The sequence below is a fragment of the Acyrthosiphon pisum genome, chromosome A1 (genome assembly GCF_005508785.2).
Source record: "Acyrthosiphon pisum isolate AL4f chromosome A1, pea_aphid_22Mar2018_4r6ur, whole genome shotgun sequence".
Classification (NCBI taxonomy): domain Eukaryota; kingdom Metazoa; phylum Arthropoda; class Insecta; order Hemiptera; family Aphididae; genus Acyrthosiphon; species Acyrthosiphon pisum.
The window spans coordinates 124,566,604-124,578,264 of record NC_042494.1 but is presented as its reverse complement, the minus strand read 5'-3'; the positions used below and the strand labels follow the sequence as shown (position 1 = coordinate 124,578,264).

General features: G+C 26.6%; 4 protein-coding genes across 6 annotated transcripts in view; 2 read left to right on the top strand and 2 right to left on the bottom strand.

Annotated features, from left to right (window-relative positions):
- LOC100161489 (solute carrier family 35 member F5) overlaps window positions 1-1,459 on the top strand; it is a 5,802-nt gene extending 4,343 nt beyond the window's left edge. For both annotated transcript variants that reach the window (XM_016806189.2, XM_001944161.5), the window contains 4 exons: window positions 1-83; window positions 162-321; window positions 381-632; window positions 700-1,459. In XM_016806189.2, coding sequence (XP_016661678.1) covers window positions 1-83; window positions 162-321; window positions 381-632; window positions 700-769 — 565 coding nt within the window. In that variant the 3' untranslated portion in view covers window positions 770-1,459. The remainder of the gene's footprint in view (window positions 84-161; window positions 322-380; window positions 633-699) is intronic.
- Window positions 1,460-4,954: 3,495 nt separating this feature from the next.
- Ndufb8 (NADH dehydrogenase [ubiquinone] 1 beta subcomplex subunit 8, mitochondrial) lies at window positions 4,955-5,865 on the bottom strand. The gene is given in 2 exon segments (NM_001162698.2): window positions 4,955-5,335; window positions 5,412-5,865. Coding segments are annotated over 2 exon segments (525 nt in total). The 5' UTR covers window positions 5,698-5,865; the 3' UTR covers window positions 4,955-5,096.
- A 210-nt stretch (window positions 5,866-6,075) lies between these two features.
- Window positions 6,076-9,258, top strand: LOC100167636 (COP9 signalosome complex subunit 2). Its single transcript, XM_008186964.3, has 9 exons — window positions 6,076-6,275; window positions 6,430-6,624; window positions 6,892-7,017; window positions 7,112-7,279; window positions 8,058-8,232; window positions 8,294-8,432; window positions 8,504-8,694; window positions 8,765-8,906; window positions 8,973-9,258. The coding sequence occupies exons 1-9, from the start codon at window positions 6,222-6,224 to the stop codon at window positions 9,115-9,117; spliced, it is 1,335 nt and encodes a 444-aa protein (XP_008185186.1). The 5' UTR covers window positions 6,076-6,221; the 3' UTR covers window positions 9,118-9,258.
- On the bottom strand, window positions 9,077-10,471 carry LOC100165607 (iron-sulfur cluster co-chaperone protein HscB, mitochondrial-like). 2 transcript variants are annotated; one of them, XM_008186960.3, is made up of 4 exons: window positions 10,383-10,471; window positions 9,752-10,118; window positions 9,433-9,686; window positions 9,077-9,365 (listed from the first exon to the last, which is right to left on the bottom strand). In XM_008186960.3, the coding sequence occupies exons 2-4, from the start codon at window positions 10,115-10,117 to the stop codon at window positions 9,251-9,253; spliced, it is 735 nt and encodes a 244-aa protein (XP_008185182.1). In that variant the 5' UTR covers window position 10,118; window positions 10,383-10,471; the 3' UTR covers window positions 9,077-9,250. The 2 variants fall into 2 exon arrangements, with proteins under 2 accessions (XP_008185182.1, NP_001233096.1); NM_001246167.2 differs by having other exon boundaries at window positions 9,752-10,440.
- Between the last annotated feature and the right edge of the window lie 1,190 nt (window positions 10,472-11,661).

Below are 11,661 nucleotides of genomic sequence, written 5' to 3'. Positions count from 1 at the left end.
TGCTATTTTTTATGCATTGAATATTGTTACATTACGATCTTGGGTAGATCACGAAGACAAATTAGATATCATATTGTACTTTGGTAACTTTTTCACAAACTAATTGATTTTTCTATTATGTATTATTATATATATTATTGAATAAATTATTTTATTTTTAGGGCTTGTTGGTCTTTTTAATGTTCTTATGTTCTGGCCGTTGTTCATTTTTCTTCATTATTTTGAACTGGAAACCTTTGAATGGCCTAACAAACAACAAGCAATATCACTGTTCATAAATGGAGTTGTAAAAGCAACATTGCCTGAAGTCATATGGTTATGGTAATATAAATTGTTATACTTACTTTATTTTACAAATCTAATTTGTGTTTTTATGTTAGGGGATGTTTGCTGACATCATCAATTATAGCAACAATGTCTATAGGATTGACTATTCCAATGTCTTTAATGCTATCTGGCATCTCCAGTCAAAACAAGTCTGATTATGAGCGATTTTTGTTACCATCATTTTATTTAGGTTTAGTTCCTACAACTTTCTCTTATTTTTCTCTAATTTGGTTAACACACCGATTTAATTATAATCAAAATGATTACAATTGTCTAAGCCGTTGTCAGAGAAAAAATTTAATAAGGTGAATAAACAGAAAATATTAGGTACTAAATAAATATATTATTAATATTAATATTGTTTCTCAACAGGCTTAGAGATAGTGATGCCGAACAAGCAGAATCTCTTATACAAATTCACGAAACAGACAAAGAAGTATGATATAAATGATATTATTTATTTAGAAACTTCCAAGTTACTCACCAGGATTAATTATTTTTAGTATTTTTACCTCTTTTTGTGCAATGTATTATTAGACATTACATTATTTATTGTGTGTTATATTAAATTTTTGATCCAGATTATGAAATTAATAAAAAGGCCTACGTTATAACTAATATATCATCTGTTTAGATTTCAGGTGTCTGCTTACGTATTTACACCAAAAATGAGTATTATCTTATCAGTAAATTAAGTCTAATTTACATTGTTTATTTTGTATTATGGGCACTGCGAAAAAAGTTAATATATTATAATAAATTGGCTCATATTTTAAATATCTGATATTTTGAATCTGGATTATAAATTTTAAATGTAACATCATAATTTATTTTATCACAATATTATGATACTTGATACTATATGTATAACTTCAAATATTTGTTTAATCTGTGTTATTATTTATATTTAATTTATTTTGAACATTTATTTATACATTTTAATCATATTTACTACCTACTAAATGTATGGATTATTGAATACCTAATCTATTAATTAATTGTTAATTGTAATTTGTATTCCTATAACATTTTCAACAATAATCACTTAATGTTTATACTGTAGTTTGTAATATCACTTGTTACCACGTATGAAATATACCAAATCTAAAAATATATGTTCTAGACTTCTAAATCAATGTTTATTATTATAAAGCATACTTCATGTTAGCACTATATATATAACTGTTTGCTTCTTTTTTTAATTATTTAAATTTCAATCATATTTTTTTTATACAAAATAAAATGGATACAATAATAAATATAATAAACTTTGTTTTTTGGATTTTGGACTAATTTCAATCCATAAAAACCATTACTTTCAATTTTCATCATAAGTACCTACATTTATTAATTTCAATATTCCATTTTTAAAACCATACTAAATTATTATCAAAGTCAATGCTAATCTCTATTAATTTGAATAGTACTTTTAGGGCTGTTCTTACAATGTCTGGTTAAAGTTAACCGACACTTAACCGGCCGAATTCTGCCGGTAAAAAAATCTGTTAAAAGTCGGTTAGCGTTAACCGACACTTTACCGTACATTGTAAGAACGGCCCTAAATGTTTTTGTATTATTTTTGTTTATTTTTAGCCAAATATACATTATGAACTCTTTGAAACGGTACCTAATACCTTATCATACAAATCCGTTAGAATGATATTGTGCTTTTATATAGTAAACTATTGAACAAAAAATCAAATTTATATTACTAAATATCCAAGATATTTCAAGAATTAGTTGTATAAACAATGTTTTTCAGTGACATTGGCCAATCTAAAATCCTACTAATATAATAATATGTTATGTTCTTTTAACAATGTTCTATACTTCATTAAGTAAAAAAAACAATTGAAAATACCTATACGCTATACTTATTACACAGTGAACAGTAGACAGTAGTCAGTAACATACAAATTACAATCGCTCATTTGAAATATAATTATTACCTTCTGGCTTCCATGAATTCAATCTATAGTTGCCTACTCTTACACTTAAATCTAAAAGTTGTGTACCATTGTTACCTACTACAGTGGCATAGTGGAAACTAAATTCAGGCCAGGGTATTGAAATTTATCTAAGCTACCCAATACATTTTTCTAATTAGATATCAAAACATTTTTTTCTCAAATATAACTTTTACATAAAATATATTATACACTTCAAAATTATTTGGTTTTTTTTAAGTATATTATTGACATACTCACACAAGTAATTAAAATTGAATGTTTCAATCAGAATGGCGGAGTGTTCAAAACTGTTACTATATATTTCAATGACTACATAAAACCAAATAAAATTGGTTAAAAACTTCAAAATGTAATATAATATGGTTCCTTGTAAGTTGTTGTTAGTGGAAATTAGAAAAAAAGTTGAGCTTAAATCCATACCTAATTTTTTTTTTTACAAGCATCTAAATTTACTATTTTTTTGACATTGGAAATTTAGCCATAAATAACAATCGAACATTTTTCTTATTTTGTCGTTGTAGTTTAAAAACAAATGCCTGTAGATACTTGAAATTTTCACGAAATGTTTATTTTATCTTTTCTATACAAGATACAATTTTCAAAATATTTGACTCTTTTTGAGCTATTTATAGACAACAGTTTTTTTTTTGATAGGTAAATGTCAATAATATTTTTTTTTGGGTCGTAAAGCTTGAAAATTTAATACAAGGTTCCTCATTAGCTATAATAATAGTAATTGAAAATATTAAAGAATAAAGATGCATTAGAATGATCTTTATTATAAGTATTTGAATTTCGGAAAAACTCATCAAAATCTAAAACATTTCAAATTATTTCATACCTAGTTAAAAATGTATAAAATGTTCAATATTTGAACATGGATTACAAATTTAAAATAAGGTTTCTCATAAGTAGTTCATATTGAAAACACAGTTTTTTTTATAGACATTTTAAGTTCAAATTTGGGCAAAATTAGATATTTAAATTTTAAACAAAGAAAAACAATTTAAGTTATTTTGTTATAATTAAAAAATATACTTTTAGTTAGGTACTTGATAGTTGATACTTTTAAAGTATATTATTATATTGTATACACACTAGGACAATATATGCAATTTTTTGCCAAAAATTAATTCAACCTAGTAACCAGAGTAACCTACTATATTACCAATGTCTAATAGTTAAAAAAATTTCTTTAATAGCAATATCATAAATAGAGATAGGATTTTGATGACTTCAAATATTTAGTAAAAATTTAAATTTTAAGTTTAGTTAGAGTTCATAAATTAGTTAAATTATTAAAAAAATTAAAAAGTATAATATAAAAAATGTCTGTTTTCAATGTTTGTCAAACCCACCAATATAAATAATAAAATCAATTTTTCAAACAAATTTTCTTTAAAATTTAAAATATATTCGAGAAAAATGTCCCACATTGTACAAAAACTACAAAACTTGACATATAATATCAATAAATGACCTAAAAATATAAACAAAAAAAATTTAAAAAAAAAAATAGTATATTCTGAACCAAAAGAACACGAAACAAATTTTTAGTTAAGATAGCATTTTATAGGATCAAAGGAAAAAAAATGCAAAAGTCATCAGTAAGTATAAATATATAAATATAGACTGACAGACCATCTTCACTCTGGATCATTTTATATCATTGAATTCAAATTTAACACATCCATTATAGTACCCTAGACATCTCTAGACACCTACTGTACAGCAGAGCGGTACCTACTTGTCCACCTTTTTCAATTAATTATTGCTAAGGTTTTCTTTGATAAATAGTTTAATTATAACATAAATCAATAGTGAGTAGTCCACTAGTCCACTTAAATTAATCAACATTTCTTGGAGATGATAAAGATTAGTATATTAAAAAATCATTATTATTTTAAAAAACTTGTCTATACTTTGCCTACACAACCACACCATACATAACCCTACTACAAATATTTGTCTAACAATAACTATAGGACCAATTCCATAATTGTTATCAACGGTCATCTTACCGTCAAAAGTAAACCAAGCACAATCGGAAATTTTCCGGTGGCAGAAGTATAATAATTTGCGACCCAGGTGGTTAATTAATATATAAAATATTTAATAGCATATTATTGAAAGATTTTTGGTACAAATTACAAATTATTCATGCATTCTTGATTTCGTTAATAAGATATAATAAAAAATTATCAATATGGTATAATATGGACTCCAGGCTATGTGAAAAACCTTCGATTTCCAGACCAGCCGGAATGGCCATGGCCTGACCTACATAATATGTTATAAGATTAATTGATTTAAAATTTATTAAAATAATATTTTTTATGAATTTTAATTAAGTTTTTAACCAAGGTGTTTTAGGGCTAGTTGTACCGTCTACACTATATCAGCTGATGACAGATTTTATAACCGGGCCAATTCGACCAATTAAATTTCGGTTAACTTTAATCGGAGATGGTACAACTGGCCCTTAGTCTATAGTAGCCAATACAACTAAATTATAAAATAGAAATCTCAACAAATTTTTAGTTTATAATTAGAAATTACAATCACTGCACCTACACTAAATATTCAGAATAAATAGAAAATATTTATAAATTACAATTTTTCTTTCAATATGCGGTTATTAAATTTTATCAATTGAATAAGTTGTTGTATTTTATTAATTATTACAGACAAAATAGACTTCATACATGTTTTATTCAACTTTTAACTGTACAACAAACTTAAAAATAAATTTAAAGTGTTTCAGCTACTACACAGATATAAATATACTGTAATAACTTTTCAGAAATATTTATCTGAATAAGTAAAATGTTTCACATTTTCTTGAGGCCATTGTTTAGGCATGTATGGTCTATATCGTTTACACCAATAATCCCCAGAAAGCATCAATCCACTTATTCCAAAAACTCCTGCGAACAATGACAATACTCTCTGCCAGTCAGGAAATCTAGCTTTTTCTTTATAATTTGGGTCGCCCTTGTCTGAACCCCACATGTCAGCATGAACGTGCATTATCTCACCTAAGAAAATAAATAAAAGAATAAAAACCATTTCATAACACGAAGTTTACGAACATAACTAACTATTTAGGCTTACCAAAGTTTCTATTATGTTCGGGGCAGTCCCATGGATAATATTCACTTTTGGAATCTTGGCCAATGTCTGGTAACTTAGGATAGTCACCAAAACCTAGACCATCGTCCGGGTGTGGTTCATACTCCTCCGGTAACAGGCCATACTTCTTTGCAGCAGCTAGTCGTTCTTCTTCAGTTTTTGGATATGGACCGGGCTTCCAGGGTTCATGTGATACCACACTCCTGCTAGACACTGAATAAATAGCTTTGGTTCGCAACATCCCATTAATTACACGGGGTAGAGCCATGTTGAAATGCTACTGACGGCAAAATTAAATAATTAGTTCAATCGTTCAAATGTTCAATGTTAATTTAATTTCGATCAAAGAACAAAAATCAGCTTATCAAAGATACAGCAGAAATATAACTGCACCGCCGCACTGGAGACGGAGTATTCAGGAGTCCGACTCAAAATTAATGATTATTATAATTTTCAACAATTTTCCCAAAATAAATAATGTTGATAACAGCGAAGGACATTTAATAACCAGTAACCACAGGAATAGTGGAACTAACCTTCAACCATGGATAAAAGTGCTACCAGTGTGGTCCTTCGTTGGCGTTTTCATCAAACAGAATTTGTTGTTCTTATCTCTATTTTTCATGTATCATGTTTACAACATAACCCGATAGGCGATAACGGGAATAAATCGTATGAACCATGGATATGGAAATCGGAAATTAATAAATAGTTTACTATAATATTTATTCAGCTTCCAGTTATTGTTAATTGTTATGTATACTAAAATTTAAATTTAACTTTAAATTTACAATGTCTGACACCGAGGATGTATACATGTGTGAAGATGACGAAGATTATGGTCTCGTAAGTATTATTTACACCATAACTGTGTAAATCTATACACTCTTTTGTTTTCAATTATAAAACTATTATAAAAATTGAATTTGTATATGTTTGAAGTATAATACAATAACCCACATATTTATGTATTATATATATTCTAAATTTGTTTCAATAGGAATATTCTGAAGATAGCAATTCTGAACCCGATGTGGATTTGGAAAATCAATATTATAATTCAAAATCGCTAAAAGAAAAGGACCCTAACGCTTCATTAGTGTCATTTCAAAAAGTATTAGATCTTGAAGCTGGTGAAAAAGGAGAATGGGGATTCAAAGCTCTAAAACAAATGATCAAAATTAATTTTCGACTTGTGAGTTTAAAATTCAAATTTATTATCTGAATATTTAATTTAAATAAATGTACCTACATATCTATTGTCATATTACAATTATTTTTTGTACTAAGTAATAAATGTGTAATGTTAATCTACATAATATATTATGTACATTTTGTATAACTTAAATCTACTACTACTTTTGACTATATCAAAAAAAAAAATATATATATATAGCAAGTAATGTGTACTTATATTTATTTATGTTGAAAAGTGTTTTATTATTATTTTTTTTTTGTTCAGAGTAACTTTGATGAAATGATGAACCGTTATAAGCAATTATTAACATACATCAAAACTGCAGTTACTCGGAATCATAGTGAAAAATCTATAAATTCAATTTTAGATTATATTTCAACTTCAAAAAATGTAAGTTTCTGTAACACAATAAATTATGTTTATTACAATAAATATTTTAACCTCTCATTTAAAATATATTTGACATTATGTATTTTGAATGTAGATGGAATTATTGCAAAATTTCTATGAAACGACTTTAGATGCATTGAAAGATGCCAAGAATGATAGACTTTGGTTTAAAACTAATACAAAATTGGGTAAATTGTATTTTGATTTAGCCGATTACAACAAACTGACCAAAATTCTGAAGCAGTTGCATGCTTCTTGTCGAGTAAGATATACCTACTATGCTTAAATACTTGATTACTAATTTTTATACTTTGTAGTTTTTGTTTTAATACAATTTGTAGTGTTAAGTAACAATAAGACTGTTTCTGCTCAAATACAAAATCATAAAATTTATAGTTTATTGCTATAATTGTAAATAACCTCCAAATTAGCTGAAAATGATTCAAACTGTAATTTCTTACTATGAATATTTAATTTTATGTAACAATGAGTATTTCTATTTTTAATTTGCTTACTTTATCACATTCTTGTGAAGGGATTACCAAATGGGCGGCCCATCAATAAATTTTATTTGGACCAGAACAGGAAATATCTTTTTAAAATTTAAAATTTTTGGAGAATCAAATAAGATTTTCATTTTGTTTTTATCTTTACTTTCTTCGGTTAAATGTGTACACTAAATTTTTACGGTTAACACCTGTTGTTGAGTCTTAGTCTGTAGTTAGGTATAGTATTTAAAAACTGGGTGTTGTCTACGTAATTAGATGCTCGCGGCATCTGAATTCAAGTTATTTGTGATCAGTTTTTTTTTGTCATTTGTAGTTTTTCTGATAAATTTACAATCTTTAAAAACTTATGATTACGCTATCATTTTTAGTATTAAAAGCTTATTGGATTTACAAAATAATGAGTATCCCATTAACAAAATTAGTTTCATAATATTGTATCTTAATATTTCAATATGTTTGTGTCTCTTTATATTATTTATGTTTAATAATATATGTTATTTAATAAACTGTATATTATGATTACAATTCCAGACTGATAAAGGTGCAGACGATCTTAAAAAAGGTACCCAACTATTAGAAATTTATGCTTTAGAAATACAAATGTATACAGCACAAAAAAACAACAAGAAATTAAAAGAACTTTACGAACAGTCACTCCATATTAAATCTGCTATTCCACATCCTTTGATTATGGGCGTTATTCGAGGTAAATTAAATACTAAATAATTATAATTAAATCCAGACTAAACTCATTATATATTTTATAGAATGTGGTGGTAAAATGCACTTGGAAGAAGGCCATTTCTCTAAAGCACATACTGACTTTTTTGAAGCTTTCAAAAACTATGATGAATCTGGAAGTCCTCGTCGGACAACATGCTTAAAATACCTAGTTTTGGCAAACATGTAATAGTTTTGAATTAACCATGTTAATAATTAGTTAAAACTAGTAATTATAATTTTTATCTAAATTTAAGGTTGATGAAATCTGGTATCAACCCATTTGATTCACAAGAGGCTAAACCTTATAAAAATGATCCAGAAATATTAGCAATGACTAACTTAGTCCAAGCTTACCAGAATGATGACATTAGAGAATTTGAAACTATCTTAAAGAATCATCGTCAAAATATAATGGATGATCCATTCATTAGAGAACATATTGAAGGTAACTTGGATAATTACCTGATTGATTGTACTCTTGTGTATTATATTTAAATACATATTTTATTTTACAGCCTTATTAAGTAATATTCGTACTCAAGTATTGATAAAATTAATTAAACCTTATACTCGTGTTCATATACCATACATTGCAAAGGAACTCAATATTGAAGAAAGTGATGTTGAAAGTCTTTTAGTTACATGTATTCTAGATGAGTAAGTATTATTTTGTTTACCTCTTCTTTAAATTATTATTCTTACTTAACATAACTTATATTGCAGAACCATTAAAGGCCGCATTGATCAGACAAATCAAGTGTTAACTTTAACACTAGTTGATTCTGCAACCAACCGTTATGCAGCCATAGATAAGTGGACCAATCAACTAGCTACTCTCAATTTATCTATTTCACAAAAAATATTTTAAAAATGTTCAATGTAATTTTTTTTTTTTAAATAAATCTTTTACAACATAATATATATTAATGTCTGAAATATTCTAATTTAAATATTTTTAAAACTAATTTTTAGCAGTTTGAAAAATATACTGAATATTTTTTTTAAAACACATCCTTATCTTTGATTTTTTCTAGCAATGTTGTAAAGAACTTGGCTTTTGATAATAATACTTTTGCTTGATTTTGGTTATTTTCACTGAACGCTTTTGATAGTTCCCTATTAACATACAAATATTAATTATATTCCATGAAAATATTAATCCTAATTAAATTATTCAACTAACATGTATAAGACAACCAACATATCATCAACATCTTTCTTCAGACGTTCTAGAGATTCTTTTGTATCAACTTCTTCGACTTTTTCATTCCAATCCATTATTTCATATAAAAAAGTGCTATCCATTGTTATAGAATCTTCTTCAATACTCAAACCACCAAGGTTTAACATATAAAGGCCTCTTAGAAGTGGATTCAACAGAGTTGTATAAGATTTGTTTAATAGAGAAGAAAATGATTCAGATAGTAATTGTTCTTCCTAAAACATAATTCATTAAAAACGATGTAAAATATAACTAAATACATTGGTAGAATAAAATTCACTTCAGTTTTGTTGGAAAATCTGTCAGGATGCATAAGGTTCTGTAGTTTTCTAAAATTTGTTGTCAACTGTACAGTATCAATATCATACTGAACATTTATGTTAAACAGCTCAAAATAATTTAAATTCTGATCTTCGGACGACTGAATTTTTGAGCAATTTTTACAAAACAGACAAGGTCTGATGTCTAATATGGTTTGACAGTTCCAACATTTGAACGAGTCGTAAGTTGCATATGGATGACCCTTGAATTTATATTTATTATTTCTGACATTGACTATCTGTTGATATAATGGTTCTGAAAATTGTCTAGCTCCAGAATGATGAACGCTTCGACATACTGTTCTTAATAAGCTATCTCCAAACATACTGGTACGCCAATACCGCATCACAAACATTATAAAATATATAGCAATATTATAATAAATAATAAAAAACAAGACCAAAACTCTAATATTTATATCAATACTTATGAAGCGAACTTAACATAGATTATAATAAAATATTACGTAGGTTATAGGTATGTATAATATCTGTGAAATACATAGACTCAGGTCTATGGTTAGATATTATACAATTTTAAGGTATTAAGATATTATATTTATACTTATATTTACAATTACTACAAATTACATTTTGCACTATAATTTTGACTTTGCTTATTGCAATTTGCAACTTATTAATGAATAATGTTATGTACTTTTGTACTGATGTCTAATAAAAATTCTGATAATTGAATAATGATAACACTCATTATCAGTAACCATCGAGATAGATAAAAAAAACCTATTGCGTATTTACGTCACGATATTGTATTCTTGCATTCTTCAATCTTGGTCAACCTAACCAGTTCATGACGTCAGAACGTCATATAATAAAATTCAAATTAATTACCTATTTAATATTTATATTATTTTATAGTATTAGATCTAATAATAATTTCTATACCTAGGTACTTGAGTAGAATACTTGGCTATTTGATAATTTTGTCAGTTAAAACATTTAATTAAAATTTAACTAATACTTATTTATTGAAACTGTAATGTATGACGCCTTGTCAATACATTGATATATAATAAATATAAGACATATACATTTAAGTAAATCAGAACTTTATTTTAAATATAAATGAGATTCAAAAAACATGTTTTACAATACAAATTGGAGGGAAAGAAATTAACAATGAATAATCAGTAATGACTAGCACCATTCTCAGAGTGTGCTTCTCATCAAATTAATACATCAAAGATGTTATATATTACAGAAACATTAAATGTACATGACATTTTGAATGGTAGACTACCAAAAAGTCTGAAACATAAAAGTCAATGGTGAAAAATTCAACAAATTTTGTACATCACAATAACATAGGTACCTATTTTTCCTTTTACCTAATTATAATATTATGTAGCCATGTAGATTGTATAGGTACCAGCATTTTTCACCATTAACTTTTATGTTTCAGACTTTTACTCGGATATAATATCTTCCTAGGAATTTTTGGTAGTCTACCATTCAAAAGGTTCTTTTGGACATACGATATGGTCATATATTATAATATATAAGTAAAATATATTGTCCTTCGTAACGTATGCGGTATACCATATATAATGACCCAGACACCAACGCTGAACCAGCTAACAAATCTAAACACTCGACAAAAAGAGAAAATTATATAAATTTTATACAAGGGAAACGGATAAATCTCCCTAGACTAAAATCTCCATGAACAGGTTCATCCCAATCATTCTCAGCGAGTAGACACAATATCCCAATTGATTCACAGTGAATATAAATTATAAATACATATTAATACACACTAAACGTGCCTATAGTACCTACATTATTTTATAGGTGAAATTTTTTTTTTTTTTTTGTTTTTAGAAGAAAATAATACAATCTATATCGTAGA